This window comes from Gossypium hirsutum, chromosome D06 (assembly GCF_007990345.1).
Source record: "Gossypium hirsutum isolate 1008001.06 chromosome D06, Gossypium_hirsutum_v2.1, whole genome shotgun sequence".
Classification (NCBI taxonomy): Eukaryota; Viridiplantae; Streptophyta; class Magnoliopsida; order Malvales; family Malvaceae; genus Gossypium; species Gossypium hirsutum.
Window position 1 is genome coordinate 62,729,999 of NC_053442.1, and position 23,369 is coordinate 62,753,367.

Below are 23,369 nucleotides of genomic sequence, written 5' to 3' on the forward strand. Positions count from 1 at the left end.
CTAAACTGTGACACGCGCGAAAGGAGGCAGACCAAAATGGAAATTTATCCAGGCCTCCAAAACTGACAGCTTCGATGGGGACCAAATTGAAAACGCAATAAATAATAGGGCCGAATTAAAACATCAAAAGGGACCACATTGCACAATGGCGCGAAAGCGGAAGGACGTAGAACACAAATATCCCACCCCCACGAAAACACGCAGATCATCTGACGGGTCGGGTCGCGCACGCGGGTTATGCGTAAAACGACGCCGTTTTGGCTATTGATGCCCAAGCCCAAAACGACGTCGTTTAAAGCACCTATTTAAGTTAGTTTTTTTTTTAATTTCATTCTTCTTGCTTCTTCAAAAAAAAAACAGAATTTTTTCTCTCAAATCCCCTCTTTCCCCAGTCTTGGCTCCGGCCGATGACTGCCATACCGACCACCGGCCGCTGGCGACGGCGACGCCGCGCACGGTGACCGGAAAATTGAAAAGACACCTTTTCACTCCTTTTTCCGAGAAAAGCCCAATTTTGGGTTAAAACAGTCCAAAAGGCTCTCTAAAGCAAAAAAAAAAAACGAAAGGGGAAAAGAAAAAGAAACAAAAACCCTTCGGTTCCCTCCTCGCTCCGGTGGGGTCCTTTTGGCAAGCCCGTTGGCCTGACCACCCTCAAGACGGAGGAGTCTCTGATTAGGCCCTCAAAGGCAACCGAAATCCAACCCTTTTTACTAATACCTATTTACTTATTTCGAAATATGTATACAAAAATAAAAAGATGAGCACCTTTTTTTCTTTGAATCTATTCAAACTTTTTTGTTTTTTTGTATTTAGAATCCGTCCCAAAAATTACATTGTGCTGGGGCTTTTAAAGACGATTTACATTTTACTATTTCGCTACTGTTTGCCTGTTATTTGCTTGCTTTATTTGCAAGTCTGTCAGCAGAGTCGGTGGTGGCAAGTGGTGGCAGAGGGCAGAGGGCAGCGGCTAGGGTTTCTACCCCTCTTTTTTTTTTACTGAAAATTGATTAGGTTTTGGGCTTATTCGGCCACTAGGGTTTTGGGCTTTGTAATTGTAAAATTGGGCTAGGGTATTTTGGGTTAAATTTTGTTGTAAATGGACTATTTTTGTTTATTATTATTTTAGTCCCTGGCCAAAATTGGGCCTTACACCTATATTCCTTATTCGGTAGAAGTACTAATATTGTAATATGTCATCGTAGCAAAAAATTATGTTTTTAAAATTAGATCGAATCAATCAAATTATTAAAAATATTAAAAATTATAAAATCTGATTCAATTATAAAATTAGATTTTAAAAATATTGATTTATTCTATTGTTATGTTGTTTTATATTTTGGTTAATATAACTTCCGGTCTATTAATTTGTAAATTAGGTCTAATTTGATATTTAAATTTGTTGATCAGGTTCATTTTGACTACTGAACTCAGTAAATGTAAAAGTTCATTGTTGATCAGGTTCATTTTGAATCGTCCATCATAATTCGGTTACGCTCAATTCGGTTCTCGATTCTTATATTAATTTTTTATTTAGATTTCTAGACTTATTTTGAAAACATGAGCTTCGTTTTAATATTATTTGACAGTATTTAAAATTTTTTTTCATAAATATTTCTAAAAAAAATTAAATTATTTTTATTTTTTTAAATATAAAATCCATACTTTTATATCATAAAAAATGATCTCAATACTTCAAATTGAATTGATTTTTGGTCAGCGCTATCATCAGGGAAATTGAGGACCGTACATAGATATCGGCATGTAGCCTTTGCTGCCTCATCATAAGCAAAGAGAACGTTCCAAGCCCAAGCCTGTTGTTTGCTTTACTTGCTTGCTAGAGCAGCCCCAGTTGATGGGCTGCAAAGTTTTTATTTAAAGATTTTTAATTTTTTTTTAACGATGATGCCATCATAATTTATGTTTGATTGTAATCTCTAAAGAATTTAGCTCATTATGAACAAGATATTGAGATGCAACATAAGCAATGAGAAATAAATTAAACCCAGAATGATAATTAAATTTCAAAACCAGAGTTGAATATTCTAAGTGTTTCCAATCTACTCTAGACTGTCTCTCCTTCTCTAAAATCTTAAACTTCTGCTTTATACAGTGGGCCATGGTCCCCTGAAATGGTAGATTTTCGATTTAGGATCTTTGTAATTTATAAAATTTTAAATTACTAAGAGTAAAATTACAATTTGACTCTCAAAAATGATAAAATTCCATTTAACCTTTTTAAAAATTATAAAGATATAGACTATTAAAATGATGAAATTATATTTTTACTATCGTAAAAATATACAATTAAATTTCGACCCCTCAAAAAAGAATTTCTTGACTCCGCCACTGTTTACAAGGCAAACCCACGAACTAGAGTGAAAAGATCAAAGCTATTTAAAAATCAAAAGAGAGAATTACACTAAAATTCTCAGGCCAAAGGCAGCAGTGCAGGAAAGTCCCTCTATTTTCAAATTTAAAAAATTGGTTCTATTTGTTAAAATCGTTAAAATTCTTTTATTAAATTTGATGGTGTGAAATTTTTGAAATTAAAAAAATGACTCGGTATCCATGTAATAAAAAAATAACATTACAATTTACTTAAATTTAATAGAGAATTTTAACGGAGCTAATAATTCTTGAAAATTCATATAAACATTTTAATCAGAATAAAGTATTTAAATTAACTAAAATCATTCTAAAATTTGAAGCACTAAATTATATCAAAATTAAAGTATATAAATTAAGTTTGATATTTAAGTAAAATATAAAAAGTAAAACTAAAATTTTATTGGGGGGTGGAATTAAATTGTATGTTTTTATGATAGTAAAATTGTAATATTATCATTTTAATAGACTATATCTTTATAACTTTTAAAAGATTAAATTAAATTTTTATTATTTTTTGAGGTTAAAATGTAATTTTATTATTACTAATTTAAAATTTTATAAATTATAAAGGAATTAAATAGAATTTTTTTCTATTTTAAGAAGACAGGGAATTGGCTTCGCAGCTGGAAATGTCCTTTTCTTTGAAATATCAATAATAATTAAGCATCACGTCATAATAATAACACATAAATACAGGAAGGAGAGATATCGACAGGTTGAATTTGAATATAGTAATATTTTTTTGATAGAATTAATTTTATTTGCCAAATTTATTGATACCTCTTTTGGAAATAAAGTTTGTATCTGTCATATTCCTCGAGGTCATAATGCAGTTGCAAATTTCATGACTAAGCTAGTATAAATTTTATTAGTCTACATATGTTTTTTGAACCGCTTCAAGTTGTGCTTGAGTTAATCCAAAAAGATATTATGGGCTTTTAATTTTTTGCTTATTTCTATAATCGCTTAATATTGTTTCTATCTACCAAAAAAATAATAACACATAAATATGAAATTTATTTTCCAATTATGATAATGGTGCTAAGAAGAAAAAATTGTATGGCTTTTAATAATTTATTCAATTGAATCGATTCGAGAATCCATCTAATTTTGAAAATTTTACTGAATGGAAAAAAAATCAATGTTTGCATGCTAAACATTTTTCAAATAACACCAAAGATCAAAATAAATATTTATTATAATGTTGACATACATATAGAAAAGCAACAAGCAATTAGAGCTTGACAACATCAATAAAAACTAGTACCTTTTTCAATGCTTATTGATGAACACTTTGATTCCTTCAATAAGTTCACCAGTTTGTGCAGCAGTAACAGGGTCAGTATCAATGGCAATCTTGTTAAGATAAAAGCTATGACCCATTTCAGTGCTAATAAACAACTCCACATCTTTGTTGGCTTTTTTCAATAATTCATAATACTCCATCTCAGTGTCTTTGATCATGTCTTTCTCAGCCACACAATACATCAACGGAGGTAAACTTAGGGTTTCAATTGGTGGGGCAAATGACCCCATAGGACAAGTAATGGGATGGTCCTTGGTGCACCCATTCGGCAATGCTAAGGCTAAGAACGTATCCACCATGTCTAAGGTTAAGAAAGGTGACTCGGGTTGTTCTAACTCGGACTTGCTTCGCTGAGCCCGAACGAACCCTGGGTGGATAGGGATAACACCAGCGAGTCTTAGTGGGTTCAAATCAATGAACCCACTACGTGTAGCTACTTCATGCACGATGTTCCCTCCTGAGCTATCACCTATAAGGAAAACTCGGTTGAAATCACCATGGGTGTTGAGCCAAGGTTCGTTTGACTCACCTTTAGATAACGATTTAAGCCAAAGGAGAGCGGCGTAGCCATCGTCACAAGCTGCCGGAAGCTTGTTCTCGGGTGCTGGCCTGAGGTAAACCGAGACGACAATAGCTGGAATCGATTTGGCTAACCTAGTGTAAAACTGATAGTACATGAACCAATCAGCTTGGCTGATGCAAAAGCCACCGCCATGGAAATGAAGTATGATCGGAAACTTGGGATTTTCCTCCTCCGGCAAGTAAATTCGAGCCCGGAGGCCTGAATTTTGATCGATGGTGACATCACGAGTGGCTATACCATCAATGAATTGTTCATGGGGTGAGACTGGTTCAGCCATGAACTTGACCTCAGGGGGAACAGTCCAGGTTCTGTCGACTGAGCCATCATCATAGACTCTTAGCCAACCAGATACGTCCTGGACTAGCTTCTTTTCTTGAACCATGGTTTTTGTTTTAAGAGGGGAGATAAAGACTTGAAGTGATGAGTAAAGGATGCACTTGGTTGTGCCACTTTTATCGACGAAAACTAGAGGTGTGGAAACAGGAAATCGCTTGGTTATTTACTATGGACTTTAAATATTTATTTGCGTTTTTGGTGCTCCAAACTTCAATGGGTTTGCTTTTTGACTCAAAAAAAACGTGTTTTACTGTTAAAACAATTTAATTGGAATTGACTAAATTGTAGTGAAGTCTTCCCAATCAACTTTATATTTATTAAAAAAATTAATTTAATTTTAGTTAAAATTCAAAAATCAATAAAAAGATGGACCGTTGAATCAGTTATGAATTTTTATATTTTATTATTATTGATTAAATTTGAGAATAGCTTATTTAAGCTGTTGTTGAGGTTGAAACTTTAAGAAAATTTAGATATATGTGTATATGATAAATGATCGAATGAATCTTAAATTTAATTAACATGAATTTTATTGTGAATGTAAGAAGACGTGATGTTAAGTATATTGAAGTGAATGAGTTGAAAGGGGATTGAATATTGGACATGATAAATGGGAGACAAAGAGATTTGACTAATCATGAAAGCACCCAAAGTTGTTGGGCTGCTTCCTTCAGTCCAAGGAAATTGGCAAGGAAAGAACATGAAAGAAAAGTTATCTAATTATAAAAATATTAATACTTTATGTATTATCAAGTAAAAGTTTTAAATTTCACAAAAAGAAGTGATTTTGATTTTCCTCTAATTAAGGTGTAGTTTAGAAATATTTTTAAAAGTATTTTTGAAAAAAAGAAAAATATTTTTCAGAAAAAGCTAAAATTTTTAACTTTTGGAAAAATGATTTTGGACCAGTATTTAGCTTGGGAGAAACACTCTCGGGTATCTATTTATGAAATTTCTAAGAAGATAGAAAAAAATTTGAAATAAGAAAATATAGTAGGGCCTCCCAAGGACTTCCACTACACATTTTCTCCAAGCACGCTTTTTTACTTTAGATAGTGGAGGGTCCATCTTTTCAACTGCCTGTAGAGCGTGAACTTGCTCTTGGGGCCCTGTTGCTACTATATTAGTCTCATTGTACACCGTGATTCCGCGTTTAGCTGTTTGAAGATAGCCATCGTAATATAAGATAACAATCATTGATTTGCTAAGCAACCCGTCCCACTTCAAACGAGGCCTACCACTCGAGCTAATGTGAACATGTTTCCAGTACAACAAGAAGTCTATTTGAACTTAAGCATCTCATATTGATAGTATTTCAAGGTAAGTGCGCTTATGGTTACCCATTACGCATTTAATAAGATTAAATGTTTATCTAATTATATCATGCCAGTAGATGAGGTGACCCTTTTTAGAAATACACTAGAAAACTATGAACAAGGGATAAACGTATTAGAACCCTAAAATTACTATAAGCAGTTATTCTCTTAGTCAGTCTGTCATCTTATCTTTGTTTTAACGCTCGATCTTTATAGGTAAATCGGCCTCCATTGCACCACATTGATCTCCTCTTCGCTCCTTATATTGTATTCTGTATCAACAATCTAGAAGCACATTTTACTAAACTGTCCTTGTTATATATGATTTGTTTTGTTAACAAATTTAGTTCCTTTAGTATTTTTTAGTCTTGGTTTCCATAAAATTAAGATAAATTGTTACAAGTCTTACTTTTTATTACAATTAATAAGTAAATATACGATGTTGACATAAATTTATAAATCATAATTAATTATAATAATTCATTAAAAGAATCGCATCACCAATTATAATTATGATTATAATTATAATCAGTATACTAATATTTTAAAGTATGAGATCTATTGTTTCACTGTTAAGAAAAAGATACTCTAAAGTACAAGGGTGAGGTGAGAGTATTATTGCAAGAGTGCTATTTTGATGGTAAAATTTTGTGTTGTAGTTTTAGTGTATTTAGTGGTGAGAATATTGTGTGCAAAGATAAGGAAAATTATTACGGGGTGTGTGATCGAGTAGGTTCACTTTGTAATTGTTGAAGAGAGTGCATATTTCTCACCGAGTTAAGCTTCACAGACGTAGAGAAACTAAATTGCATAAATAACTCTTTATGCCTTGTGTGATTTCGATTTTGGCATTTGGTACTTGAAGGAGTGCCCACCATCTTAAACAATTCACTTGTAACAACTAAATCATTTCACGTAATATTATAACTTGATAAAAACCTTTAAAATTATTAAAGATTAAATAAAAAACATATTCTTTTAGTAAAATTATAATTTGAACAGATCTAAACTATCAACTTATAGATTGGTTAAAATATGTTGTTAGTTACTATATTTTTTTATAAAATTTGAGTTTTAGTCTCTATATTAAAAAAGTTAAAATTATGTCATCGTACTTTCTTGATGTAAAAGTTTCAATCCAATCATTAAAATTGTAAGTATTTTCCGTCAATATTTGTCAATTTGACATGTTGATTAGGTTGCCCTCAAGTGACATGGCATATGATTAACATGAAGTAAACATGTCACGTTGGCAAATTTTAACTGAAACTACTAAAGGTGATAATAATTGGACTAAAATTCTTAAATTGAAAAAACAAGAAACTTGGATTTTTAACTTTTAAAGTACATGGATTAAATCTCAAAATTATTCAAAGTATAGGGACTAACAACATATTTTAACCTTATAAATTTGGATTTATTTGAATAAAATTCAAGAATCAAATAATAAACAAATATATATATATATAGTGTGTATAATGGCCATGTACATGAAATGAAATTCTTTGGAAATTAAAGAGAAATTTGGTTGTAAATTGTTCTCTGTACACCACATGTTTTACTTGCCCTTAAGAAAATGCATCTCACGTTTTTCTTTTTAGAATAACTTACAAATTAATATGACGATGACATGGTACCTTTTATATTCCGTTCTTAAATAAATTTAGTTTTCTTAAAATAGACACATTGGTGAGTAAAATTCGATTCAATTTAAAAAAAATTAATAAAAAAATAAATTTCAAGTTAATCGAATCAAGTTATTCGAGTTTGAGTTGAGTTGAATTTTACAATTCGGATAACTCAAATAATAGATTGGTATAAATATTTCTTTGGTCTATGTCAATTTTGAAAATGAACAAATTGGTCTCTCTATCAACAAAAATTAAAAAAAATTCAAAATATTTATAAAAATTCCAAATTTATATCTTTTTTAAAAAAATTTAATTTTTGGGACTAAGATAAGTTAATTAATGATTTAAGTTTATCATACTAAAGTGTCCTCTTTTTTTTTTTTCTTATTTTGCTTTGAAAAAATATGGTTTTAAATTTATGTGCTTTAACATAGAATTAGTTATACTGTAACAAAAATTTAATTCGACATGTTTATTTTTTATTTAACTCGAACAATTTTACTCGATTCAACTCGACTCCACTCTAACCACTTAACTCGATTTAAAAAATTTTACATTAGGAATGCGAATTATTATAACTTACTTTTTGTTATTAAAAAAAAAGACAAAAGATTTGAACTTCTTTAAAAGTAAAAATAACAATTTCATAAAAAAAAAGTAACAACGTTTTGATCAAACATGATACTTATTAATACACTACACCAAAAGCGGGATTTAGCGGCATTTTTTGTGGCGTTTGTAGATTAAACGCCGCTAAAAATCAGGCATTCGCGGCGTTAATCACAAAACGCCGGTAAAGATCCAGCAATAGCGGCGATTCTATCAAAACGCCGCAAAAAGTGCACCATTAGTAGCGTTTTTAAACAAAAACGCCGTAAGAAAGCTGACAAAACGCATCGTTCAATATTCAGGAATAGTGGCAGTAGCGGCGCATTATGAAAACGCCATTATAGAGTGCAATTAGCGGCGTTTTTTTGTATGCGCCGCAAAAAATGTTAAACAAAACGCAGCGTACAATATTAAGGTATGATAGAATTAGTGGCGCTTCTGTATAAACGTTGCTGAAGCACATCATTAGCGGCGCTATAGAACAAGTGCCACAAAATATTTGAACCAAAACGCAGCGTCTGGCAATGAGGCATAGAGCCAATTGTGGCGCTTGTGATAAACGCCGCTATAGCCTGATATTAGCGGCGTGTAACCGAAAAACGCCGGAAAGTTTGAAAGCGAAACGCAACGTTTCGTCTTGAGCTATAGCGCCTTTAGTGGCGCTTACCCATAAACGCCGCTAGATATCAGCTTTTAGTGGCGCTTTTGCTTAAGCGCCGCAAAAAATTTGTCCAAAACGTATCGTTACGTCTTCACGTATAGATTAATTAGCGGCGCTTATTTGGAAACGCCGCTATAGAGTAATTTTTAGTGGCGCTTTAGATTAAAAATGCCGCAAGAAACTTAATTTATTTTTCCATTATTTTAGGATTTATTTTTCCATTATTTTTGCTACAGAGTTTTAGGGTTTTTGGTATATATACTATTTTCTATTTTGGGGTAGGGATTGAAGGTTTGATGTTCAAGGTTTAAAGATATATATATACTACTATTTGAAAACTAATTAAAGAATAACATTTTAATTTTACTGGGATCCATGCCACGTTGTAGCACACCTATATTAAATAATTAAATAATATAAAATATATGTTCTGTACTAAACTAACACATTGGCACCCGAATTTTCAAAGATATGGTTTAGGATTATGGTTTATGACTTACGGTTTAGACTTTAGGGGTGGCCAAGTTTAGGGTTTAGAGTTTATGATTTGGTGGTTGTTGTTTGTGGTTTACGGGTTTAATTTTTATAGTTAATTTAGGGTTTAAGATTTACGATTAATGCGTATGATATATTGTGGATTGGATTTTGTGGTTTGGTGGTTTATGGTTAATTGACGGGTTTAGGGTTTAAGTTTTACGATTTGGGGTTTGGGGTTTAGGGTAAAAGTTTATATAATTTGGGGTTTAGGGTTTACGATTAATTAATTAAGGCTTACAGTATAGTGGTTTATAGTTTGGGGTTTGATGGTTACGGATAAATAACATGGTTGATGATTTTAGGGTTTCAGATTGGGGCTTTTGTGTTTAATTATAGATATTCTAGATTAATATAAATGAAAATAATGTAAATATAAATTAATATTTTAAAAATATATCAAAATGGGTTAAATCTCAAAAGCAGACACGAACAATGTTTTATTGTTCAACTATTTTATACATTAACTTTTATCATGTGTGATCCAGATAATCTTGTAAAATAGTAACATAATTATTGATATAATTAAAATAAAATTTTATTCATATTGCATACATAAATAGTTATATTTATTCAATATAAAAATATACTGATGTATCTTCTTTTTAAAATGTGTAATTATTAGTTAAAATTTTCTCTCTAATTTAAACGAAATCATTGAAATATCGGTTACTTTTATTGAAATGTTAGCAAAACATTGCCGTTTTGTTTTTTCCATTTAGTGGCGCTTTTTGTAAACGCCGCAATAGTGTATTAAGAGTTAAGAAACTGTGTCGTTTGGCATTGTCTTTAGTGGCGCTTTCCCTAAAACGCCGCAAATAGTTTAAGTTTTATATATAAACGGTGCCGTTTTACTTATTTTAGTTGTGGCGTTTAGGGTTGAAAACGCCAGGAGTTTGATTTAACTGATGCCGAAACGACCGCGTTCGACTGTATATTTTATGGCGCTTATGTATAAACGCCGCAATTGGGTTAGATAGGAAAAAAACGGCGTCGTAATACTGTATAGATAACTTTATATATGCATGTATATTGAATGGTTAAATTAGGGTTTAAGGTTTAATTGAGACTTGTTAAATGATACAATTAATTAATACTTTTATATTATTAAAATGTATTATCTAGGAAAAATGTAGGAATTTTGAATTCATTGATATATTCCTTGGTAATGAAATATAATACTTGATTAATTCGTTATGTATTTGTATAATAATAAATAAGAACTAGAAAGCAAAAGAAAAAATTATAACAATTTAGTCTAAAATATTAGAAGTTAATTACGAATATAAAAGTAAACTTTTAGTAGTGTACAATTGTTTTAATAATTAATAAAATTTTATTATTATTGTATTATCATTGTCAAAAGGATTGCTAAACTTTAATTATACTTAGTAATTAAAAGATACAGTTAATAAAAGATACAGTTAAGAAATAAATAAATAAATAAAATATGTGAGTTTTCGCGGCGTTCTCAGCAAAACCGCCGCAACAAGTTATTAAATATTTGGTGAAAACGGTGTAGTTTTGTTTGAGAATTGAATGGCTTTTGCGGCGCAAGTGTAGAAACGCCACTAAAGGTTGGATTTAGCGGCGCTATGTGGAAAACGCCGCAAAATTTCTTTCCGGTTTTAAATAAACGGTGTCGTTTTATCTGCCACATTAATAGCGTTAGTGGCGATAGGTTAAAAATGCCGCAAAAGATCGTCTCTTACATCCCAATTACTCCCAACACTTAGCCGAAATTCCCCCTAAATTTCTCCCCAAAATTGCTCCCGATTTTTCCCCAAAAAATCCCCCAATTCTAGAACCCTAGGCTGCTGCGCCCCAACCATCTCTGCTACATTGCTCGTCGACCCTTCTGTTCTTGCTCGTCAACCGTCGACCGTCATAGTGCTGTACCACCGCAGTTCTCTGTCGTCGCTAGGGTACAACAGTCGACAAGTTTTCCTCCTTCTCTCATTCACTGAAATAGATTTGTAGGCTTGTAGTGAAAAATTTGTTAATAATTTGCATATTCTTCAAGTTCCCATGAAAAAGCTTTCAAATTTAAGGACATATTTGCATGTGGGTCCTCTAATTCTTATCCCATGTGCTCCCATTTGCCTTTCCGATCAACATATTATAGTTTAATATCTCATTCTCATTTTAGTACATGGTAAAATGTAATATAATTTTGAGGTTCATTCATGAAAGTACAAGAGATGCTTCGAAGTAATATAAGTTGGTCAGTAGACAATGGAAGAAGTGTGACGATGTTAATAGAAAGGTAGCTGCTTAATGTAAGACCTTTGATTAGCAAAAGCACTATGGAAGCTAGCGGTTTGGAGAATGTTCGGGTCTCCGATATGGTAGATAATCATGACAATTGGAAATGGGATTCCTTTGCTTATCTTTTAGAATAGTCGATCCTTTTGTAGATTGCTTCGATTCCCCTTCCAAAAGATAATTTAGGGCTTGATTAATGCATATGGAGGTGCCCCTTCTAAAATATAATTTAGGATTTGATTAATGCATGTGGAGGTGGTCTAGCGTTGGTAAGCTTACAATCTCAATGGTTATAAGCAACAATGGTTGGAATTGGAATCGAAAGAGGATCATTTGACTAAATTATGGAAATTGAGAAAAATGTCTTGTCATTATCCTTTGATGGCACTATTAGTGAAGAATTTGAGCATTATATACACCTTCAATTTGCGTTTAATATAAGCTTTTCTGTAGCTTATACCATGAAATAAAAATTTAATATGAAACCATCATATGGTACTAATAAAATGGACACAAAATTGAAATAGTAGATAATGTTTGAAATTACAGTTTTTAAATTCTTAGAGCACTAATTGAATTAAATATATCAAACTTTAGATTTAAAATTTTCATGCCAAATGACCTAACTGAAATTAACTGAAATTAATGTTACTGCCTATCATTTATGATGTTAAATTTGACTTGAGAGACGTAGAAGCCACGTTTTCAATCAAGACTTGAGAGATGTAGAAGCCACATTAATATTATACATAAATTACATAACTTAATTAATTAATATTATACATAACTTACAACTTACATAACTTACATTAATATTATACATAAATTACATAACTTAATTAATTATATTATACATAACTTACCTAACTTAATTAATTAATATTATACAGAACTTACAACTTACATAACTTACATTAATATTACACATAAATTACATAACTTACATTAATATTATACATAAATTACATAACTTAATTAATTAATATTATACATAACTTACAACTTACATAACTTACATTAATATTATACATAAATTACATAACTTACATTAATATTATACATAAATTACATAACTTAATTAATTAATATTATACATAACTTACAACTTACATAACTTACATTAATATTACACATAACTTACATAACTTACAACTTACATAACTTACATTAATATTATACATAAATTACATAACTTACATTAATATGACATAACTTATTAATATATTTATGGATAAATGATACATAACTTACATAACTTATTAATACTTTTACATTTTTAATACATAACTTATATAATACGACATAACTTATTAATATATATCATATGATAACTTAGATAGTGAAACAATACCAATGAAGTTAACAACTTACCCTTGTAATTTCTGCTGAAAACCAGACTTGCAAGAATTAAGCAATGGACCGGTCTTGGATGAATTTGTCAAGGGTAAACAACGAATATAGAAATGGAGTACAAACTTTTCTGAATTTTGCATTTCAATATGCAAGCCAAGAGAACATGATTCTTTGCCCCTGTAACAAGTGTGTCAACATAAGCTGGCATTATCGTGAAGTTGTATACGAGCATTTAGTTGTTGATGGGTTTGTTCGGGGTTATAAAAAATGGTTTTTCCATGGAGAATGCCCGCCTAGTACTTCCTCTTCAAGGATAGATGTATCTTATCCTGGTACTGCTTTCCATCAGTCTGATAGAGGGGATGACATGGATGGTATGTTGCGGGATGCATTTAATATGCACAGTCATGGTTTTCAGTCGTTCCCGGCCGACTTTGTGGCATCTGATAATTGTAATGCTGGTACAAATGCTTTTACCGAACGGGGAACAAGTGTACCTCATGAAGAGCCAAATGGAGAAGCGGCGAAGTTCTATGTGCTTCTTAATGAGATGAACGAAGAACTATATGAGGGATCAAAATTCTCCAAAATGGCTTTCTGCGTTCGTCTTTTCCAGTTAAAATGTTTGGGAGGGTGGATCGGGAACTCTTTGACAATGCTGCTAGAGTTTTTGAGAGAAATGTTTCCATTTGCAAAAATCCCTCAGTCATGCAAAGATATGAAGAAAATGATAACAGACTTAGGTCTTGGGTACAACAAAATCCATAGTTGCCCGAACGACTGCATGTTGTATTGGGGCGATCAGAGAAACCAACAGTGCTGTCATGTATGCGGCGAATCCCGTTGGATAAATAGAAACACAGAAGACGGGAACAACGATGAAAATGATGCACAACCAAGAAAGAAGTCGGTCAAGAATTTGCGGTATTTTCCGCTGATACCAAGGCTTCAAAGGCTTTTCATGTCGTCGAAGACAGCAGAGTCAATGACGTGGCACCATGATGGACGAACCGATGATGGATTATTAAGGCATCCGGCAGATTCTTTAGCTTGGAAATCATTCGACAATAAATTTCCAACCTTTGCAAGCGATCTTAGGAGTGTGAGGCTTGGCCTAGCATCTGATGGATTTAATCCTTACAAGATCATGAGCACTGCGTACAGTACTTGGCCAGTAGTGCTTGTTCCTTACAACCTGCCTCCATGGATTTGCATGAAGCAATCTTCCCTTATCTTATCTATGATTATCCCTGGAGAGAAAGGGCCTAGGAATGATATCGATGTTTATTTACAACCACTTATCGAAGAGTTAAAACAATTATGGGCTGGTGTCGAGACATACGATGTGCTGAGAAAGGAGGACTTTAATTTACGTGCAGCTTTGATGTGGACCATTAATGACTTCCCCACTTATGCCAATTTATTCGGTTGGAGTACAAAGGGTCATTATGCGTGTCCTTGTTGTGCTGTACAAACATGTTCGCAATGGTTATACAATAGGAAAAAGTTCTCTTACATGGGGCATTGTCGGTGGTTACCGGAAAATCATAGATTTAGATTTCAGAGTTCAGTATTTGACGGTACTGAAGAGTTCAGAGAAGCTTCTTCGCAGACAAGTGGATCTGATATCTTGTTCATGTTGAAATATATAAATTTCAGTTATGGAAAGGTGAACCACCCGGCAAACACGTAAATAAATAGAAGATCAAATGATGAAGCTGATGATGACTCCAATGAAGAGGATGATCCCAATGAGGCGGACTTGTGGAAAAAAAAGTATTTTTTTTGAGTTGCCTTATTGGAAGCATCAGCTTTTACGACACAATCTTGATGTTATGCACATTAAGAAAAATGTTTGCGAGAACATTGTGGGTACAATTTTGAATGTAGATGGAAAATCAAAAGACAATCTTCAGAGTCGACTTGATTTAGTCCAAATGGGAATTCGACCTGATCTTCATCCGAGTCCACTTCCTAATGGGAAATATCGGTTGCCGCCTTTAATTTTTTCGATGTCGAGGACAGAGAAAGAAGTGTTCTGTACGGTGTTGAAGGATATAAAGGTTCCAGATGCGTATGCATCAAATATATCTTGATGTGTTAGTGTTAAAGATCAAAGACTGTATTCGCTAAAATCACATGACTATCACATCTTGATGCAAGATTTACTGCCAGTTGCTCTACGATGTTGTATGTCGAAGAAGGTGACGTCTTATATGATTGAACTATCCAATATAATGAAAGCCATTTGTGGCAAAGTTTTGGATGTTCAAAAACTTCAGAAGGTACAGGATAGAGCCGCATTGACTTTATGCAACATGGAGAAAATCTTTCCACCATCCTTATTCACTATTATGGTTTACTTGATAATCCACCTCCCGGGAGAAGCAATTCTTGGCGGACCCGTTTTGTACCGATGGATGTATCCCATAGAAAGGTGTTAATTTATTTTAAAAACTCTCATTCCGTAAACCCTATATGCCTTTAAGTACAACTTTTCATAACATTATTTGTCGTGTTTAGGTTCCTATCCAAATTAAAGTCTTACTGCCGCAACAAGCATTATCCAGAAGGATCGATTGCTGAAGCCTACTTAGCAGAGGAATGTATACCTTCTGTTCGCGATATTTGGATGATGTCGAAACAAGGTTGAGCAGACCAAATAGAAATGCTGGACTCACGGATCATAACTTGGCCGATACTTATTTGTTCCAAAGTTTTGGAGAACCAATCGGCAAAGTGAAAATTACAGAATTAGATGGTTTTTCGTGGGTACAAGCACATCGGTATGTTCTGTTTCACCACGAATCAATGGAACCTTTACGCAAGTAAGATTATTTATCTTTTAACAATTTGATTGATATTCATCAATTAGTCCTCAGTTGTTTATCTTCTAACAAGCTGAACATATTTTTTACATAGTGAGTACAAACAAATACTGAGATCTCGTTCGCGCTCCCGAATAACACAACTTCGAGACATCAATAAGTTGTTCACAGAATCTTTCCATGAATGGTTAACTGAAACGGTATGCAATTGTAGCTTTCATCGACATATAATTATAGTCTTGTCTCATAACATTTGAAATTACTCAGTTGACTTATCATACAATAGGTTTGGAGTGGGAAGAATGTGACCGACGAAGTCAAATGGCTTTCTCAAGGTCCAAATCGGGTGGTTAAAAGATATAGTGCGTTCCTCATAAACGGATTTAGATTTCATACAAAATATCGCAAAGATTGAGGAGAACGCAAAATTGTGGAATAGTTGTTAATTCCTCAGTTACTAGTTATGCTAGTGCTAGGGACAACAATCCTGTCGAGGGAAATGTAGAATATTTCGGACTTCTTACTGATATAATTGAGTTGGATTACTACGGAAAATGGAAAGTTGTCTTATTTCGAGGTGATTGGGCCGATGTTAATACTGGTCGTGGAATTAAGCAAGATCAATTTGGTTTCACAATGGTGAACTTCACTCGATTGATTCATACCAGACAACAATTGATTGATGAGCCGTACGTATTTCCTTCTCAAGTCAAACAAGTTTTTTACTCAAAAAATCCAATTGGTGAGGGTTGGTACGTTGTGCTCCGTAACATCCCTAGGGACTTGTTTGACATGGGCAGTGGAAGCAGAGATGGCATTGACGACAGAACACAAACTTTGTCATTTCCAGAACAAAACTTAAACGAAAACATCCCTAGTACTAGTACACACAGTCAATGGGTCCGCCAGGATACGGATGAAGATATTTATGGATTATAATATAGTAAGCTTTTATGATTATTTAATTATATGTAATATCATATCATAATATTGGTCTTATTATATATTTCAACTATTTTAAACATATTATTATTGTTGTAATTGTATATTAAGCTTTCCACTAATTTATTTGTATTGCAGATAAAATGCCTAGAAGACCCGTGCGAGCGCACCGTATTGTTCAAGGTACTCCAAACTCGACCGAAACAAACAGCACTGAACAACAAACTGCTATTGGATCTTCGAACGTTCCGGTTACACTTGAACCTATAGAAGCTCAAAGTAATTTAACATTTAACTTACATGTGTGTTGACATATTATTTATTTTATTTTTTAAATTTCTTATATTACAATACTTTTATTTTCTAGCTGAAACTGCTGGGACGCGAAGAGCTCGCGGACGTACGCTACTGAGGGATTTATACGACCTAGATCCAGTCGAGCGTGTCCAAGTATCCAGTAATAGCTTTGGTCAGCCTATTGGATCAGAAGCTCGCCTTTTAGCAGGATACATGGGCATTCTAGCACGGAATGCAAATATGTTGCCAATTAAATTCGAGTCATGGCATAAAGTGCCCGAGAGTAACAAGAACCAAGCTCTCGATAACATTAAGGTAACAAAACGTGTATGTCATTTATAATACTTGGGTTTAAGTTTCGTTTACATTTACTTTCTTAAGTTGTGTTTTTTTAGGCGAGATTTGCTCTAGAGGTCTCCGATGCTTATGTAAAGAAGGCATTGGGAAAAAGATGGAGAGACCATAAGAGCACTTTAAAGAAAGACTATTTTAAGACAAAAATAACACTGGACGAGAAATTACAAAATGTCCCGCCGGGAATGCTAAGGTACCAGTGGGAAGAGGTCGTTAGATTTTGGACTTTGAAGAAAGGAGAGGTATGTGTTACTACAAAAATCTTGTAATTATTTTGGTTTATAGTATTTAATAATTAACGTACTAATAATTTCATAATGTAGGATAGTGAACGAGTTGGAACAAGTAGTAGGCAGAAACAAAAATTCACGCATACAGCTGGGTCGAGAAGTTTTGCGTGTGTAGCTTAGGCCGAGGTATTTTGAATTTTTTAATACTGGCAGATATTTATTACTTTCTATCAAATAATATTTTTACTATTGCCGCCACTCGGAATCGAACCGAGATGCTCTAGCACCGCTTCCTAAGAGCAGCATGTCTACCGATTTCACCATAGCGGCTTGCTCGAAATCATAATAACCCATTTTTTAGTCAATCGTCGAGATTGAAGGTGAAGGGGTCAATTCAATGTAAAATGTCAAATTTGTTAGGAAGCATTTCATTTTTATTGATAAATAACAACTCGTTGAAATAGCAATTTGAAGGTTCAAAAGGAATCTTTAGTATTTATTGTATCATTTTATTTATTTAATTATCCTTTCTATTTAATTAGGTCGTCAATAGAGATTTTTTAGTTTGTGTTTTCCTAAAAGAGAACTCCTTTATTGTAACTAAACTAACTAGTTGTAACTTCAATTCATAGATAAAATTCAACAAAACAAAAAAGGGTTCTTTATCATTTTCATTTTTTAATGATTCATTTCTCATTCTTTTGTATGATTTTTATGAATCTATAAACAAATGGTTATTAATTGACTGAATAAATGAATGAAAAAATATGATTTTTAGAGATCACAATTTCAGCACCACCCCCAACAATTTCAAAAGATTTAGGTAATTTTTTATTGTAGGAAGTGTTGTCGGGTCAAAAAGTTGGACGCCTTCAACTTTTTGACATTACACATAGGAAGAAAGATTGAAACCCTATGACTCCTGAAGCTGCAGAAATTATGGTACGTTTGCTTAATACAGTTTGACTTGTTTTAATTATTTATACTGTTTATTTTCTAATGGTTTATTTCATTTCTTGTAATGCAAATATTGTTAAGTTATGTTGCATTTATTTTTTTAATATATATTGCGTTCTTAACTATGTGATTTATTTTTTAGGAAAAACTGAAGGATAAAAAGGCGGAGTACGAAGCGATTACTTCCAGTGATAGTTCTATTCATATTGACGACATTGATAACTGGATTATCAATGAAGTTTTGGGTCCTGAAAGGTATGGCCGGGTTCGATTCAAGGATCTTTTGTTAACCCATCCCAATATTTTGGATCCAGCTCGCAACAATACATGCGTTCAGGGAGTCAGGCCCAAGCTGAAGTTCAGAAGTTAAGAGACCAGATATCTCAGATGCAAGCGACAACAACTGAGCAAATTACACAACTTAAAGCGGAGGCAACATCGAGAGAAGCTAAGGTTCAAAAAAGATATGAAGAACTCCAGCTACAACTTAAAGCAGATGCGGCAATGAGAGAAGCAGAGGCAGCAACGAGAGAAGCCGAGGTTCAACGAAAGTATGAAGAACTCCAGCAGCAGCTTAAAGCAGATGCGGCAGCGAGAGAAGCAGAGGCTAAAGCGAGGGAAGTAGAGGCTGCGGCGAGGGAAGCAGAACAGCTTAAAAAGTTCGATGAACTTCAGCAGCAGCTTCAGAATATGATGAAGATGTTTCAGCAATCGCAACCGCCGTCGTCTTAGACTATCGTGTAAATATACTTCAATTTTGACTTTGGTATTATCATTTAAACTTTTACAATTTTTGTAAGAATAATACGAATTTTATTTTATTTATTGACATTTATTTTAAATATTATATAGATTTATTACTTTTGGTTGGTTTAGATTTGGTTTCTTCTGATTTGTTTTTACAGGAGGGCTGCAAATAAAAAAAACTTTCTAAATCTGCCAAAATTAGCGGCGTTTTTTGCATAAGCGCCACTAAAGACCATGGTCTATAGTGGCGTTTTTTTCCTAAGCGCCGCGAAAGACCATGGTCTATAGTGGCGTTTTTCACCTAAGCGCCGCTAAAGACCATGGTCTGTAGTGGCGTTTGTTGGTTAAGCGCCGCTAAAGACCATGGTCTGTAGTGGCGTTTGTTGGTTAAGCGTTGCTAAAGACCATGGTCTGTAGTGGCGTTTGTTGGTTAAGCACCGCTAAAGACCATGGTCTATAGTGGCGTTTTTTGGTAAGCGCCGCTAAAGACCACGGTCTATAGTGGCGTTTTTTTTAAGCGCCGCTAAAGACCACGGTCTATAGTGGCGTTTTTATTTAAGCATCGCTAAAGAACATGGTCTATAGCGGCGTTGTAAAAAAAACGCCGCTAAAGTTCCTGATCTTTAGCGGCGTTTATTATAGAAAGCGCCGCGAAAGTTACCGACGCTGTCATTAGCGGCAATCTTTGCGGCGCTTTGCGAAGCGCCGCTAAAAGTATTTGCGGCGCTAAAAAACGCAGCTATAGACCTAAAAAAGCGCCGCTAAAACCCTATTTTGGTGTAGTGATATATAATAAAAAGGTTAAAAGTTCAAGTCTTACTAAATAATAGAAATTTTATTTATTTAAAAATTAATTTAAAATATAAATATCAAGATTAATATTAAAATAATATTTAATAATATTATTATATAAATAATAAAACAAGCTGAAGAATTGGGCTAGGCCTAATTTCAGTTTAAGCATACTTGAACGTATATCTATATGACCCAATTGATGAATAAATTATAATTATTGAAGGAAAATTATTTGGTACATTTTTAATGAAGGGTTTAGATTCTCAAATAGGATTAAGGATTGATAAGTGTTCTATAGGGGTATAGTAAAATATTAAAAAATAAATACTTTAAAAAAAAGAAACACAAAACAAGTTTTTAAGATTTCTCGTGGAATTAAAAAAATGCATTGCCATTGTACTATATGCTAATCCATTACTGAATACAAAAATATATGAATATAATATAAATACACATAAAAATAAGGCTTTATTGAATAGGTACCTAAACTATTGGGTTTGTGTAACACCCCTAACCTATATCTGTCACCGAAATAGTGTTACGGGAATGCTACAGCAAGTTAACAGAAATAAACAAGTAAAATCATGATCATTTCAATATAATTTCTCAAATACCATATAGTAATTGAATTACGATAATAACTTACATTTATGAGGCTTAAATCGAGCCTTGGGGACTAAAGAATTTATCTTAAAACCCTTAAGGACTAATTTGAAACAAATCAGAAAATTTTAGGAAAATATGAAAAATTTCAAAAACAGGGGACATACAGCCATGTCCCACCCTGTATCTCTACTTGTGCAACTCATTGAGTTGGGTCATACGGCCATGTCGCAGGCCGTGTACTGGGCCGTGTAACACACTGACTTAATACACACGTCCGTGTCTCAGACTGTGGGTGGCATACGGTCATGTGGCATAGGCCTGTCCTAGGCCGTATGCACCTAAATGAACCTTAAACATCAAGTTTACCATTTCAAGATTTCTTGGACACTAAGCAATTCATTTACCATCCATTTAACCCATTTAAAATGCCATTAAACATGCTCAAATCATGCTAATTCAACTATCTTAAGTGCCTAATGTAACAACCGTTACCTGTGCTCGACGCTGGAACAAGGTACAAGGCGTTACCGGACTCAAACACACGCATATCTTCCCTTATACGGGCCTATGTGACCCAAAACATAATAACTCATACACAAAATGACTGAGTCCCTATACATGTAATAAACTTAAAATGCTTGAAAACGTTGATACCAATAAATAGCTTGATAGTGTGATAGAATCTCCGAAGATCTCCAACCCGAGCTAGTATCTGTGACACCATAGGAAAAGAAAAGGAAGGGGGTAAGCTATATAGCATAGTAAGTTGGTATGTAAATGATAAACAATTTATTAACATGCTTTTATCAATCCTCACAATATGTTCTCAAGATAATACGATCATAATTGCACTTAGTTCCACTATTTACTTATGTTTATATCAAGTTGTCTATGTGAGTCATAGTCACTAAATTATTTGTATCTTGAGCTACGGAACTCCAAATTAAGTTCCACTATTTTTTCCTAAAATTAGACTCACGTATCTCCTTACCTTAAAATTTCCAGAATTTTTGGTTTAGCCAATAAGTACAGTTTATTCTTTAAATTCGTCCATGTTCTGCTGTCTGACAGTTTCGACCCTTTTTCACTAAAAATTAATTATCTCCTAGTCCCGTTTGTTTCTCTTGAAAATAGATTCATTAATAATTTCAAACATAAAATTATAACTCGTAATTATTTTTATAAAATTTTTAATGATTTTCCAAAGTCAGAACAGGGGATTCCGAAATCATCCTAACCCTGTCCTACAAAAATTCAAATATCTCATAATATGAAATTCTTTTGCTTACTCTGTTTTTCTATGTAAAACTAGACTTAATAAGCTTTAATTTCATATCTTATTCAACCTCTAATTCAGTTTTCACCATTTTTGGTGATTTTTTAAAGTCACACAACCGCTGCTGTCCAAAACTGTTTTATTTCTAAATTTCACTCTTTCATGTTTTCTTTATTGTAACTTTCATTGTAACACTTACTCCGTATCAATCTTACCAAAGCTCGATCATATATCGAGTACATTGCTCATAAGTTTATACACACATACTTGCACTTATTCATCACATAGTAATATTTGTTTACACTTAGTCATTTCTCATTGAATACATCGAAATAATAACGGATACTCGGTGGCCTACACATAGTACCACCCTTGTATCCAAAGCTACCTTCTTCACAAAGTGGCATTCACATAGTACCACACTTGTGACCAAAGCTATCTTTCTTCACAAAGTGGCCATCACATAGTACCACACTTGAGTCACTAGTAACATGTCACTTGTATCCTATTATATTCTTAATGTTCAACCGGGAAATTTCTCACTTTTTGATACTTGTCAATTTCATCACATGTCGAAATTCGATCATACTCAGCCCTGCATTTCTCTTAATTTGACCTTTCAATACAATCTTGTATTTTTATATTATTCATGATCCAATAATAACATACGAAATAACACATGATGTCGATTAAGCATTTTAAATATATCAAATTAATGCTTATTAACATACGAACTTACCTCGGTATGAAGCGACGAAATAAGTCAATTACTCGATTATCTTATTTTTTCCCTGATCTAATTCTGGATCTCATCTTCCTTGATCTATAACAACACATTTAATTTATTTATTCATCATGCTACTCAAATTAGTCCAATTTCACATTTTTGGTAAAATTATATTTTTACCCCTAAACTTTTTCATATTTACACTTTTGCCCCTGGCTCGTAAAATGAAATTCATTCAATTTCTTTGCTACCCATGCCTAGTTGTATATTTATCATACTTATAGTAGCCCACATTTTTCACATATTCACACTTTTACCACACAATTTATCATATTTCTCAATTTAGTCCCTAATCGACATTTCTATCAAAAATCACATTACAAATGTTGTTTATCTAACAACAAGGATGTGTTTTCTATCATCAATTATCAAAATACACACTTTATCAACAATGGAAAAATTCACAAACTTTAACAGTTTTGAAAATGAAGGTACGAGATAGCTAAATCGAGTTATCACGACTCCGAAAACATAAAAATCATTAAAAACGGGGCAAAAACCACTCACCTATCAAGCACCAAAGCTTGGCCGAATGAAACCCATTCCATGGCTGCCATTTGTTTTTTTC

At 33.2% G+C, this 23,369-nt stretch overlaps 1 protein-coding gene and 1 long non-coding RNA gene across 2 annotated transcripts; both read right to left on the minus strand.

Moving 5' to 3' along the window:
- Positions 1-3,556: 3,556 nt before the first annotated feature.
- LOC107962345 (probable carboxylesterase 15) lies at positions 3,557-4,766 on the minus strand. The gene has a single exon (XM_016898686.2). It carries the CDS (start codon positions 4,657-4,659, stop codon positions 3,661-3,663), a length of 999 nt encoding a protein of 332 aa, XP_016754175.1. The 5' UTR covers positions 4,660-4,766; the 3' UTR covers positions 3,557-3,660.
- A 17,457-nt stretch (positions 4,767-22,223) lies between these two features.
- On the minus strand, positions 22,224-23,369 carry LOC121218625 (uncharacterized). The gene is made up of 2 exons (XR_005915110.1): positions 23,309-23,369; positions 22,224-22,837 (listed from the first exon to the last, which is right to left on the minus strand). It is a non-coding gene; the product is annotated as an uncharacterized lncRNA (long non-coding RNA).

What these genes read in the sequence shown, in the direction of transcription:
- LOC107962345 (XM_016898686.2), bottom strand. Translation starts at nt 4,659, where the DNA reads ATGGTTCAAGAAAAGAAGCTAGTCCAGGACGTATCTGGTTGGCTAAGA.